The 14,514-nt window shown below is 38.8% G+C and overlaps 1 protein-coding gene across 1 annotated transcript in view; it reads right to left on the reverse strand.

Annotated features, from left to right (window-relative positions):
• Positions 1 to 2,894: 2,894 nt before the first annotated feature.
• The window catches only part of RIPK1 (receptor interacting serine/threonine kinase 1), a 24,173-nt gene continuing 12,553 nt past the window's right edge, over positions 2,895 to 14,514 (reverse strand). Inside the window, exons 8-12 of the mRNA XM_063326005.1 lie at positions 12,217 to 12,307; positions 9,395 to 9,958; positions 7,607 to 7,678; positions 5,296 to 5,448; positions 2,895 to 4,402 (exon numbers count right to left, since the gene is read on the reverse strand). Coding sequence (XP_063182075.1) covers positions 4,116 to 4,402; positions 5,296 to 5,448; positions 7,607 to 7,678; positions 9,395 to 9,958; positions 12,217 to 12,307 — 1,167 coding nt within the window. The 3' untranslated portion in view covers positions 2,895 to 4,115. The remainder of the gene's footprint in view (positions 4,403 to 5,295; positions 5,449 to 7,606; positions 7,679 to 9,394; positions 9,959 to 12,216; positions 12,308 to 14,514) is intronic.

A 14,514-nucleotide genomic window follows, 5' to 3' on the forward strand; every position in this document is an offset into this window, starting at 1 on the left:
CATTTTAGATTCAGAGGCCTGAAATGGCTCTAAATACTCTGGTACAAAAGCAGAAACAGCTTCTCCCTTGGTGAGGGCAAGAGTAATATTCAGAAGATGGTTCTTGATATGTTTATGGAGGGGGCTGTATGTGTCTATTTTAGTGAACTCAGTGACCCAGACGATGCTGCATTTAGTTTTCTTGACTTGAGATGTGTGTGGGGAGCAGAGAAATTGCAACCCATCATTCAAAATCCAAGTAGTATTACTGGTTTGCTAAGGTGATTAGCGTGGATTTTTGTCTCAAACATCTCTCATCAAGCGTCTCTCTGAGCTCTGTAAGCTCTAATGCTTATTATCTGATCACATCTTAGCTCTGGCAGAAGTTAGTGTCTGTACCAAAGAGATGAGGAAACTGTGCTAAAGAGAAAGGAAGTGACCTACTTAGAGTGGTAGAGGAGTGGGAGAGGAGAGGGAAACCCAGCATTAAGTCAGGAGTCTGGTCTCCTCTTGTTCCACTCGGAGGCAGTACTTCCCCCAGCACAAAGATAGCTTCTAGACTCTGTACCCTAGATCCTGTTCTGATCCTAACTTCCCCCTTGCTTTCTCCCCGGGGGCTGTATTAAGGTTAGAATGTGAGAGCTGCACTTTCCCTAGCTGTCATTTTGTGGTGAGGAACAAAGGAGCATCAGTCGGCTGACTCCTGATGCTCATTGGTATGCTAGGAGGGCAACCTGGCATGCTGCAAGGAGCACTTTCTGTAGCCTGTAGAGACTGGGGTGAGGAAGGGGTGAAAAAAATGCCTAGAGGGCACAGGATCCAGGGAAGAAAGCTCTCCCAAGTGCTAGTTAGCTCTGATGTGGCTCTGCTTGTACTAGTTCATCCTTCTTCCTACTTTGTTTCTCTGTAGCTCCTTCTCACCATGCACAAGGCTGAGCATGTTTCAGAGATTCTTACTCTATTTTCCTTATGCCTCCAAGGCTGAAAACAGGCTTTCATTTGTTGTAGTATAATGACGAAAAATCTATCAGAGAAAAGTGACATAGTTTATTTAAAGCTGCTTGATCAATTAGAGGCCAAGTTCTCGAGCATTGCCTCTGCTTGGAAACTGGCCTCTGAGGAAGAGGAGAGCTGTATGTTGCCAGCTGTGTTCAAAGTTCACATATCAAACATTGCAACAGTGTCCTCTCTGAGTTTTTCATTTAGTATTACTAACTGGTATGACTTAGAAGCTATTTTGGAAGCAGTAAAGATTCCCCAAAATTCTTAGCTGCTTGTACACTGTTAGTGGGGGCATAGTAACAAAATTAACAAAATAAATTGCTCTGAATTACACGGACTTTAATCCTCGCTGCATTTAAGAATTTCAGAACAGATTGGCTGCCGTATAACCCAGAAAGTTAATATTAGCTGATCTCTCTCTGCCATATTTAATGTTTCTGTAAATTTTTAGGCCAGGGGAGAGCACTAACTCTTTTCTTTGTATCTCTTGTACACCATCATCTTTCACATTTCAACTAGTTAATCTTGTATTGACACCTATAGCTTTGGTTTTGACTATATCCATCTTAAGAAACAAGAGCAGTCTTAATTAAAAGATATCAAGAGGACCCACAGACTCCCTAGGTAGTTTATTCCAGTAGTTAATCATCCTTTTTATTAAATACGTATTCTAATTTTGGCATGCCTGGCTGCAGCTTCCAGGCATTGGGTCCTATTATGTGGCTTTCCACAATATGCTAAAGAGCTTGTAGTACTTCATATTTACTGCCCAGGAAGCGGAACCTTCTTCTCTGTGATTGAGTTCTGTAAGAGATTGTGTCTAGCTTTCAGTTTTGTGTTTGCTTTCTATACCATCTACAATATCACCTGAACTATGAGCACTAGTCTAGAATTGGACTTGACAGCATCAAAGCTAAAACGACCTTCATCTCCCACATCCTGCTTTAAAGATCTAGGACTGTCCTATTCCTAAATCTTGTTCTGCTTCATGTTTCTGCTGTACATCTCGTTGTTTCGGAACATAAGGTCCAGGCTTGCTTGCTTTAATAAAGACAAAATGAAGCATTTAGTGTATGCCTATTAAATGATCACAATTCATTCTGTGTACCAAATAAGATAAGGCTCTTATGAGGGAAAAAATAGCATGTTGTGTAAAGACTATAGGTATGTGAGACTTAAAAGCAAATGGGTTGTGTTCGGTGTGTGTAGGGAATTGATGTAGCAATACAGTGAAACTAATCTTACTGGAGACTAAATGGACCTTGCAGATCCATTCGGGAATCTGTTTCATAAAGTAACACAGTAGCTGGTGGCTGTAACTCTCTGTGGACTGGCTCAGAGAAGGCAGCTGCCCCCACCCCCCCGCCATGTGTTTCTCTATCTGCGTCAAGAAGAGCAAATTATTATTTCTGGAAAGTTTATACTCATTATTCTAGAGAATGATGTCTTTTCTCTGTCTAATATGCTCAAGAGTCTGTAGAAAATTTAGCATGTTGCTAAGTACAAACAGTAAGGCAATGCAATAAATTCTGAGGAATTCAAAATATAAATATTATTGTGGTATATATTGATACACCCCAAGCCAGCATAAGTATGTTTTAGCATACATTAACAATAAATATATAAATGCTCCAGTATCTGGGTGGATGACACACTTTTTGTATTGATTTCTGCTAAACTCCCATTTCCACTGTTGCCTTGTGCTAAGTAGGTTTAAAGATGACAACTATGTTGGTGCTTGCTATGACTCCAGTTTCATTTTGCTTCTACTAAAATGGTGTCTGCTGTATCAAAGAGCAGGAATCCATTGTAACTACACTTTTATTAAATTGTTAGCTTTTTTGACAATACCCAGAAGCTAGTGAACACTTACTGCTTTTTCTACAGCATAAAGAACGAGCTGGTCCAAAACATATGCTGGAAACATTTGTAGATTTAATGCAACTAGGAGGTATCATCCTTCACAGGAAAAGTTCGACATAATTATTCTTAGGGCATAAAAATTTAGAGCTCAATAATGCTTCTTTCGTAGATATTGCACACTGAGATTATGTCGATACTAGCAAGTTAGAGTGGCAACGAATATTCCCAGGCGTTGGGATACCATCACCTACACTGCAGAGTGGTTCAGTCATTCCCTGACACAACTTCAGCACTTCCACAATATTTTGAAGGTTTAAAGAATTTCATATCCTTGCAGCAGGCTGTGGCATGCCAGTTAACCTCAGCACCCACGAAGATTCCCAGGCACATTTAATTTACTAGTATAAATGCAGCCTAAAAGATTGAGAAACCAGTAATCCTCCCCGAAGTGAGTAGGAGAATGGGTCTTCTGTCATGTGGCAGTAAGGCACTTTCCCCTTCCCAAAGCTCTCATATTCCCAAGTTTTTACTTTGGATTGCATAATGATTAAACATATTTTTTCACTATTCCATAAAGCAGATGAGAAACTTACCATGTAAGATCTTTTCTACCAAGCAATGTAAAAATCTAATGCAATATTACCCTGTGAAAGTATTTTATCAATTATATACTTTTAAAGCCAAAAATAATTTTTGCTTTTATTCACACTTCTCTTTGCATAATTACAGACAACTGTATTTAATAACCATTATAAAAAGATTTAAAAAAATAATATCATATTGACTTAGAGCAATCTGGGATAGTACCCTTCTAAGTATTGGCACTTCTGGCAAAACTTAAAGAGTTGATTTTGTTTTCTGTCCAAGTTTTTCAAGGAGTGAGTCAGTCTTTCACATACTATTACTAATATATTAGTTTTGCTGAAATTACATGCTTTTGTTCACCAACGTGTTTCAAGACAGAATATAGAAATTTTGTATAACGTGTTCTCCTTGAATCAATACTACTATTGCATTTGGTTGTCATTATCTTCAAAAAATCATTCAGAAGGAAGATGCTTATTTTCTTTTATCCTCTGGAAGACCAACTATCTTGACATAAACTTTTTGATTTACTGCAGATATTTACTGAAAACTGCTTGGCAGAAAAAATGTATTCCAAAAAGTCTGTGCAAAAAGGAGAGCTCCAGAAAGTCTGTTCAAAATTAATACTTGTTATCGGGAGATCTTTAGGAAAAAACACCCTTATTTTTCCCCAGTTCTCAGTCAACTTATTCCTCGTTGATTTGCATCAAACTAGTAAGAAGATCCAGTCTTTGGCAGCCAAAGAGGGCTCTGGCAAGCTTTCCAACTGTAGCACCTTTGGAGCCTTCCCTCATTACCCACTTAAGCAGCATTTGGTAAACTTTTTCTTTTAGTCCATCTCGTTCATAGTCATGATCAATTTCATCAATCTCAGGATCACAGAAGCCCAGTTTACGAGCACAGTGCTTCCACTGTTTAGCCAACTTTTCTCTCACTAGATTCAAATGTTTATCAGTCAGGACAGTAGCATCATCTGCAAAAAGGAAAAGAGTATAAGAAAACGGCATTGTTTAATGCTTCTGCTCCTTTTGCTGTCTCGTCTGTCCTCCCCCAACTATTTATTGGTAATATGTGGAAACAGAATTTTAGTGATACAATCAGAAGTGTATTTCATGAAACCAGTATTACCCAATGATGCCAGGAAAGAAACTCCCAGTCAGAACATGTGTATTCACAGGTCAGTTGCTGGACTTGATTTTTGATCTGAGGCGATCATAGTTTCTCACTTAGGCCTGCAAAATTGAAAAGCTCCTTCCTAGAGTTCTTATACATCTGACTGATGTCTAGATGATATGTTTTATATTCTGGGACACTATTTATTTGTTTATTTAGGAATGTGCCAGGATAGTTTAACTCAGTATTGACCAACAAAAATAAATTAAATTCCAAAATCTTCTAATTTCTACATGAATGAAGTGATCGTGGTCCCAAGCCTGTCAGCGTTCAAGCAATGTTTGGACAATGCTCTTAGATATATGGTTTAACTTCTAGGTTTCTCTGTGTGGCATCAGGCACTGGACTCGATGATCTTCATGGGTCCCTTCCAACTCAGGTTATTCTGTGGTTTTAAACTATAAATTGGGCAAGGACCACTAGTCCTAACCTTGCTTCTACCAATTTGAGCGTTGTTATTCCTCATGTTCTTGATGCATCTGGTGTCTCTTAAGAGATCATGTAACTACAGGACAAATGAGGTACGTGGTATTACAGAGCAGTATCAGCACAAACCCTTACTTGTTTTATACGCTCTTAAGTATGAAGTAGAAAAGGACCCGAACAGTTATTTCTTGAGTATCAGAGGGAGAAAGCTGTACCAGATAAATATATGGGGAGAATACATCAAAACTAGGAAGATATTTCTCTTACCAAATATACCCGATGCTTCATAATGCGTGTAAGTTGCTTCTGTAGCAACAGGAGAAGTGCTGATGTGTTGATTGTGCTCTTCAATCTTCATGTGATTGTAGGATCCAATTTGAATTCCAGAACTGTTACTTATGTTGTACTTGACTGAATCTTCTGTATAAGGGAATTTAATACAATTTTATAAACAAGTGCATATGGTTCAAAGTGCCAAGAAGTAACATAAGGAGGAGGAAGGTTTTGCTAATCAGGGAAGTGATTAAATGGTTTTATATGCATTTAATGCCATTTACTGGCAAATATGAGCACATTTTCATTATGCAGCGTGACATAAAGGTACTTTAGTAAAAGCCCATCCTATTCTATTCTGTGACAAAGTGCCATAACCAAGCCTTACATGCTGGTAGTTACTAGACTGTAAATAATGTTCCCTGCGCTTCAGGAATGCGTGGTAGCAGCCTCACTTTTTGTTGGCTAACAGCTTCAGGAGGTCTGTACTTGAAAGCGCTTTTTGTTTAAATCTTAAAGCCTTCTGCCTCTCAGCTTTACTTTTCATAGATGTAAGTTCAGGCTGACAGTTAGGACTTCCAAGTTCTGCACGATTACAGGAAATCATTTCTAGTTGCTCGTAATGTTTCTATATTCCATGTTATACTATGCTGTCTCTGTTTCACAATGTATTTCATCCCTGCTATCTAAGTGTGTATTCTTCAGCTGTATCTATTTTTACAGTGCACTACTTGCTCAGTGTTTGTTTCAACAATATTTATTTACTTCCCCTTGTTCTGTACTTTTAGTTCTAAGGCAAGACTACAATGTTTTCTGGGATACCTTACCAAAAACCCCTACTCCTTTCTTTTGATGCCTGAATCCTCAGCAATAAAAGTCAACATGTATATACAACCAATTGCACCGCTAAATTTTGTGCAACTCTGGGAGCTTCCGACTGTGGTTTACTGTCTGTGATTAGTTAAACACCTAATTTGGTATCTTTTGCTTACAGTTGTCTGATTTCCACACATAACATGAAACTAAGTGACAATTCTAGCCATGTTAGGTGACATCAGTTTTCTCTTGACAATGTTTTCTGAACTCTGTTGGGATAGTCATCCATTAAATGTTCTAATTCTAGTTTAAATGCTGTATATCACAATCTGGGCCTAAAATTGAAGTATAGATAACTAAAATGATAGACGAAGCTCTGTATTTAATCACCCAAAATGATGGCTAGATGCACAAACATCCTTGTTACACACCCAATTGCAATGTGAAGTGTGGAAATCTATGGTCACGTATAAAAACCTGACTAAATGCATTTAAGATCTGCTAACCTGAAACTGCTAGTCAGAAATACTTATATGTATGCATGATTAGTTTCCAGAAGTTGCACAAAAGGAATGCATTTTATCATGTCTCAAAATATTATGATTTCTGTATCCTTTTTTTTTTTTTAGGTGAAGGACCAAGGAAATATGTTCATATTTTTAGCTAAAAAATGAAGAAATCTCATGTGTTTGCTATTTTCTTATCTGGTAGTAAGATGAATCTAGCAAAAGATATGAAAACATGTACAAATGCTTTGTCAATATTAACAGTAAAAGTTACTGCGCTTATAAATCTCCTTTCCCAAGCCTCTACGCTTTGCTTGCTTGACACTTTTAGGCCATCATCTAGAGACTCTAAGGGGCATATAGTCAAGAAGACAGAGACCTGCTGTTTCAAGTTTTCTTTGTAAGTGTAAACCACTTAACCCTTTCAAAGCTTGTCCAGTTTGTAATTAAAGAGTTCAGGGTGCCCCAAGCAAGATTCCAACTCGAAAGGAGCATATATTAATGACTCCTGAGGGACAGGACAGAATTTCAGGGGTTTAAGACAGTTGAACTGTACAGACATGTGCGCCAATGAAGGCTGATCGGCATGAAGCCCATAGCTAGAGATCTGTATTAAAAATTCAGAGCAAAAACCGAGAGGTGTCCCAAATGCGTATGTGGCTCAGGAGTTGGATATAGTCACAGCAACTTGACATTCAATCTAAGAAACTGACCGGCTTAGGTATACAGGAGATCCTACAATGCCTTCACGTTTTTAGAAGCATGAGAACATAAAAGTTGTTGTCCTTGATCCATCAAATAACACATTTAACGGTGTGTACAGGTCTTAGTTTTACATACTGGTACTGATAACTTTGGCTATGGTTAGAGGCATTAAGCAACAACATAAATTATTTCAAGACCCTGAAGTTTTTTGCTTTACTGATCAGGATGCAATGCATAGCCTGTTGGGTACCAGGACAGATGAAGGCTAGAGTGCTTACCTGTGCTTACTCTGGGTGCAGGAGGATAATATGTAAAAGTTCCCCTTGTGAAAGAAGTGGAATCTTTGTTACCTAAAAAAGAGGGGAAAATAAAAAAAAAAAATGCCAAAAGCATTATGTAAACAAAAAAAGCACATATACTTAAGAATGACTGCCACACTTATAACAGTATGAGTACATAGTTTGTGCCCTTAAATACAAAGAGACAAGAAGCTTTTTAATTAACAGGATTGCATCTCCTTGAATAACTCTAGTTAAAGCAATGACCTTACTGTGGTTTTTCTCAGTGACTAATAGCCTTAATCACCCTTGGATCCCAATGAGGGCAATGGGCTTCCACGTGGGCGTATGAATACCTGGCTGGTAGATGGCAATGTGGGATCACAGCACACCACAGTTATGGGCTGAGCTGCCTCTTAGCAGGTATTCAAATTGGAAAATTCAGAACTCCCAAGTGTGCTCCTACTACTTACTGCTGAGACTGACTGTGGTTTGTATTAGCACGCTGCTTGTGACCGGCTCTAGCAAAGGCACGGAACACCACTGCATCTTTCACTGGTGCCAGTCATGTCCAGCAGAAATGTAACTTCCTGCCCAGGGCAGTAATCGATTTGGATGCCCACAGATGAGCTCCGCAACTCAGGATGGGGCAGTAAGAGTGACTGGGTTAGGGTGACCTGACAACTCAATGGAAGAGCTGTAATGCAGCTCTTCTGCATCTCAGTCTGATATCTGCCACACTACTGCCCACAGCCTCCCTATAACTTTCTTTTTTCTTTTTTTTTCTTTCAAACAGATTTTATTAGTGATGTTGACAGTTCTAATCCCTGCCTTCTGACATGACAGCTCTGAGATTCATTTCAGTAAATAAACTCACATAAACAACTAGTCACAGCCTCTGCATAAATAATTTAATAGAACAACACCTTTGTGGCTTTCTGCCTGTAAACAGCTAGGCATCCTTGATTGTCTTGTGAGACGATCTGGAAAAGAATGCCACACTAAAAATATCCAATATTTAGTAGGAGCAGGCTCATGTTTCTCATGCTACCTCTAGTTCCTAAAAGTTGCATCTTATAGGCCTTTAGTTACCATTTATTTTTACTTTCTGCCAATGTTAATTTGTTCTCTTTCTTCTTTGTCTCCACACCTTTCTAGTCCACAGCTCACTAGCAAATATCGACAGAGGCTCAGAAGCACCAGGCAGTTTTCTGGAGAAAACAGTTATGCGCCTTGCTGGGTACTTGAGCTCAGGAGTCTCTTACCTTGCTGCAAATCAAGCTAAAAACACCCATCTATTTTCTGAAATGCTACAAATGTTGTTTCTGCACAAGCAAAACCTATGGTATAAATGTTACATTTCTGAGAGTCAAAAGTTTTCCATTGCTTTCCTAGAAGGACTGGTAGCAGCTCTTGGGTTTGGCAGCTGCTGTAGCAGTATCTGCTGTCATTTGGCTGGTAGCTGAAGAGTTAGGCATTGGGTCTGGTGCTCCTCTATTACAGTGATGCTTTAGAAATGGTTCGCTTGAAGTTAACAGCCTGAAATCAGTGAAAGCAGCATAATGAAGTCAAAGCTAGAGCATTTTAGCAGCCTGGATTAACTTCAAATAAACAAAGACAACTTCATGAAAGAAGTTCACCTTTGCTATATCACAGATCAACTGTTAGCAGTAAGCAGGTGGTCGTTGCATAAACTATGAAACACTCCTGGATGCTTCATTTTTAAAGAACAAGCGGGGAACAAGCGGGTCTTCAGAAACACAGGTGGTGGGGGAGGCAGAATCTCACCTGTATCTGTGTCTGCATTCTTTGGGTACCAGTTTGCATTGGTCTGTGACTGCAGGTTTAGGCCCGATTCAGGCACAGGAGGTTTACTTAGGCTAAAAGTATTGGCTGAATGCAATCCATAGAGACCCTCTGTGTTTCCCGTTAGAAGACTGTTAGGGTTTGGCCCACGAAAAACATCCACATTTCCCTGTTTCAGTGCTGTTGCAGCTGGCTGTGGCCAAAAATATGGATTAGTGTTTGATCCTGTTTTTTCAGCTCTTGGATACAGTTCGTTCCATTGAGGAGTAGGAGATGGCTTTACATATGGATCATAGGAAACTCTTCGTCTCCTTTCTTCCTCTCTCATTTCAGGGGTGTATACTATAGGTGGAATTGCTTTATCCATCCGGCTCCCGAATACATGGTAGTTGTATTCACACTGAAGTTTGCTTTCTAGATTATCAGCAGGTGTAAATGAGGTCTCACAGCTCTCAACAGGCTGGTTTTCAGGGGAGGCAGCAAACAGAGCTTCGTTAATCTGACTGGTCATGGGACCTTGAGAGCTGTGTAGAGAGTTAGGCTGATCTAAAAGGGAGGAAAAGTAAATATTTGAAATACATCCAAATGCAAGTATATAACTTGTTAGGATGACACTAGAATCTATTAATCTACCTTTGATACTACAGTAATATATAAAAGGTGAAAATAGAACATTACTTCTAGCATAAGCTGTATTTTATTTTATAGAATGCCTTCACTGAGAAGTATTACAGATTTTTATCTAGGAAGTATAGGCTTGTTTAAGCTATCGGTGTCAAAATCTCGCTTAGTCAAGTGGTGTCAGAATTCACTGCATACTCTGCTTATATTGACATCAAGTTCTCAACCATTGAAACAAACAGGTCCTGGAGGCATTTGAAGGGTCTGATTTAATAGTGTGTCTCCACTGGCCTTAACCAGTGTTTAATCAGTGCAAAATTGGAGTGTAATGGGATGGAAAATAACACCGCTGTAATAGGTGTCACTTCACACAGCACAAATAATTTGTCGTTAAAGTCATGTTTGCAAATGATTATGTAAAATATCCTGTCTAGGTATTTCACGATGAATCCTTTTTGTCTAGCTTATTTGTCATAGTCCAAAAGAATACACTTTCACAAGTAATACCTACCAGATAAAACAGTTTGCATCATCTACGTCTTTCGAACTAATTTTCACTATCAAAGGAAGCTCTACTTAAGTCTTGAACTACACTGAGTTATGATCTGGATCATGCTGCAGCATTCCAAGACTAAACAAGAATGTAAAAATCTGCTTGTTATTACTTTTTCTTGTGTTTTTAAGGGTAGGGCTACAGATGCTTTCTTAAGAAGTTCTGAAAGCTTCACAGTTGTCTAGAAAACATTGTACACTGACTAAAGCAAGAGACTCTTACAGACCACTATAAAATTGGAATAAAGTGTATGTATGTGCTTCTATTTAGCTCGGATAATGCCAGTGAACTCTTTTTTTTTTTTTTCTTTTTTTTTTCCAAATTACGTTAATTCAGTCTGTATTAGGCAGGACCAAAACTAGTTCCTTTTGATGGCTGTATATTAGTACACCTTCAGTCTGACTCGCTCTGCTGCTAGAGAGGGAGTGGGAGGAATAAGCTAATACAGAAAGAATCTCATCAAAAGTGACAGCTATTAGCAATTCAGTATTAGCATAAACTATATCACATCCATTCTCCAGGGCAAGCTTGAGATGTAGGAACAGATCCTGTGGGATATCTTTCACTACCACTGCCTGAGTAATGCCCATTGACTGGAGAAAAAAAACCCTGACTTTGACTGACAGCTGTCAAGATAGTATCTTTCTAAAGTGTGGATTCACAATAAAACTTTTGTATTTAAAATACAAGAGCGTCTGTAATCTGCTGCAGTCATACGTGATTCTTTTTGCTAGGGAAATGTAATTGTACTCGTTTAAAAATATAGCAGTGGGGCTGCCCTAATAAGTCCATCAGTTCTACCGAGGAACAGTTACAGCAAACCTAGCTTTGGGGAAAATTTACTAGTTGCGTGTTACAGTTTAACACTATTGATTTAATAATGTCTCTTAAATGGTGTGAGCAAACTTAGAAGGATTTTATTTCTACTGAATTTGATGTTGTTGCTTGTAAATCAGTGTTGCAAATATGATCCTATATCCTTTGCGATTAAGTAACTTTGGTAAAAGAATTCCAGATACACTACTATAGAACTGTAACTATATCATCACGTATTTTAGAGAGCGCTCTATAAAAACATGAAACATGCAACTCATCCAAGATTTGATGGGAAATATTGGAGAAAGGAGATAAAATTAATCTATTAGTGCTCCTCAGATAGATTCCATAGAGACCATGATCATAAACAAAGGAATATGTTGTAACTATGCATCCTGGTCATATTCAGAGCATTCATAAGAAAGGCTGGAGTGCGAAAAAGTAAAGTCTTCATGAAATTAAAGCCTACAGGCCCAGCAGTTCGCATGACTAAAAGGATGGGAAGAAAGATTAAGTATGCAATGTAATTATCAAAGTGACCATTGAAAAGCCTAGTGTTAAAATTTTCAGCATGGGAGAGGAAAGAAAGGGAGTGTAAAATGAAATGGGTTCAAACTGTAGACTGTGGAAAATTCAAAACAGTAAGTATGAATTTGGGAGCCAATTTAACCTTTACAGTGACTACAATTCTGTCTGAAGCGCTCAATAACTGAGTCTTTTCATAACCCCTTAATGGTAAGATTTCTGACTTTGTACGTGTACACAACTTTATCTTTGGCAGAATACACAGAATAATGACGTGCTAGTGACTTACCTACTTGACTATTACTGGCATCTTCTGATACAGCATCTATTTGAAGGGATTGCATCCTATTCAGCAGTTCATTTGACTCAGGCCACGTTTTCTGCATGTAAGTAAGAACAAATGATCGAGTTACAGGCAAAAACTTAACCAAAGGACCCGCAGAATAGGAAACAGCACAGCTTCACAGTGAAGCGGTCTGGATGAACAGATTCTGTGCATCTGTGGGAAGAGATGCCATACTCTTACACAGAGCATAGCCTGACAGAAAATACCCAAATACCCATTGCTTTGCTACAGATGGGCGAAATCGCAAAATCTTTTCTTCAACAAAGGGAGGAACAACTGCAATGCAACTGCAGTATGTAATACTCCGAGTTGGCGACACAACACCCTTGCCTACATGAGTACGAGCTTAATCCAGAGTGGTTTTGGAGTGACTGTCTTGACCTCATAGCTAGACTGTCTGCAAGCAACCTCAGTGAGAGGGTGCTGCTGAGGTAAAGGTAGCAAACGTGCATCCTGTTTTGTGGATCTATATTTAGTAAGTACATTCATGAACAGGGAAGAGGTGACGAAGAAGATTTACATTCAGGTATGGCCATGTTGACTTTTATGAAAAGTATTAGGAACAATGAGTTCAGAGCAAATCTTCAGAAAGATGTGGTACAATTTCCTTTCTGTAAACAGTCATCCTTACTTCAACAGGGTGAAGGCAAAATCCATTCCTGTTCCACTCTTTTGATGTTCCCATTATTCAGACTTCATGTAAGTAATTTTTTTTTTTGCCTGGAAAAACTATTTTTCAATTCCCCCCCATGCTTTTTACTCATAAAATAATTTCTAAAAGTAGGATGTACGTGTGTTTGTACGTACTTTCACAGATTAAAAATCAACAACTACTATCTCTTCTCAAAAAATCTACTTCCTTCTGAAAGCAAAAGATGACATTCTAAAGTGCATTACAGCCTAGGTCTTTAGATTTTACTTGAGTAACTGAACTACTCGAGCAGGGGCGCTGGACCAGATGAGCTCCAGAGATCCCTTCCAACCTTAACCATTCTGTGGTCCTTCTAGTTAGGAGGCTGTGGACTCTGCTTCCATGGTTGGTAGTTGTGGGGGGAGAAGGCTATGCCCAAACCCTCTAACTCATGTTGCTACTGACGTGGTACTAGTAGTTCACCACCCTGACTTGCCTGGGATGCTGTATTTGCATTCTGTGCCCTGATCGGAATGGATGCTTTCCTTCCTGAGAAAGTAATAGACTCATGGCCCATTTTCTAAATAGTCCTTTGGTCCCTATGATTTAAGAGGTATATTTGCAGAGCGCTAAGGCAGTGAGTATAATTGGCCATGATCCTGATTTGGGGACACTATCATAAATTAGATGTATATACTCTCACATTTGTCAGATAGTTTGGTAAAATCAGTCCAGGAAACTTATTTCATCAGTTTAATTTTGCAAAATTCTACCGCTTTTTTGAACAGTCACTGATGCTTCATCAACATCACGTGTTTTCTAAAACAGAACTTTCATTTCCACAATTGTAGACTTTGTGACAGAAGTACACACTTTAAAGAAAACTGTAAATAAATGGTTTCACAAAGGCAGTTGTTTTTCTTTCCTTAAAGAAAGTTGCTTTTCTTTCATTCCATACCAAGTTAAAATAACTTGGTATGTATCCTTCTGAGTCTCACTTCACTGCAAAGACTAAACCCCTAATGCCAGGAGTTCTCACTGATAGCCATCAGTACTACCGAAGTGATTAAATTAATAAAATCTGTGATAAAAAGGTTCCATAATCAGCCCAATTGTTCAAGAAGTTCTCATTCTCTTATTTTCATTCAAGAAATCATTCTTTGTATCATAATTCATAAACCTACAGCTAGAAAAGTAAGAGAAACCAACTTGGACGCTCAGAAAAAACACCCAATTTCAAGTTTCCTCTGTTGTTATTACTATGGTATAGCTTCCTCGTCTCAAGCAGGCTGACACTCGTTAGACACTGAACACAGTCAAGAATTTACAGAGTTGTTTTTACTCTAAATCAGATTCTGGCACTTTTGCATCTCTAGGAAAATTAACATTTCATTTCACGAGTGAGACTTAATTAGACATATGAGGAGCTTTTGCAAAGTATTATCAAAGAATCAGGGTGCCACTCAGGTAGGAATAGACCTTGGGGGACCTCAGGCCCATCTCCTGCTCAAAAAAGGGTCACTTATGGGATCAGAGTTGGTAGCTCAGAGCTTTGTGCAGTTGGGTGTTGAAAACCTCCAACGATGGTGACTGGACAACCTCCTTAAGTA

This window comes from Chroicocephalus ridibundus, chromosome 2 (genome assembly GCF_963924245.1).
Source record: "Chroicocephalus ridibundus chromosome 2, bChrRid1.1, whole genome shotgun sequence".
NCBI lineage: Eukaryota > Metazoa > Chordata > Aves > Charadriiformes > Laridae > Chroicocephalus > Chroicocephalus ridibundus.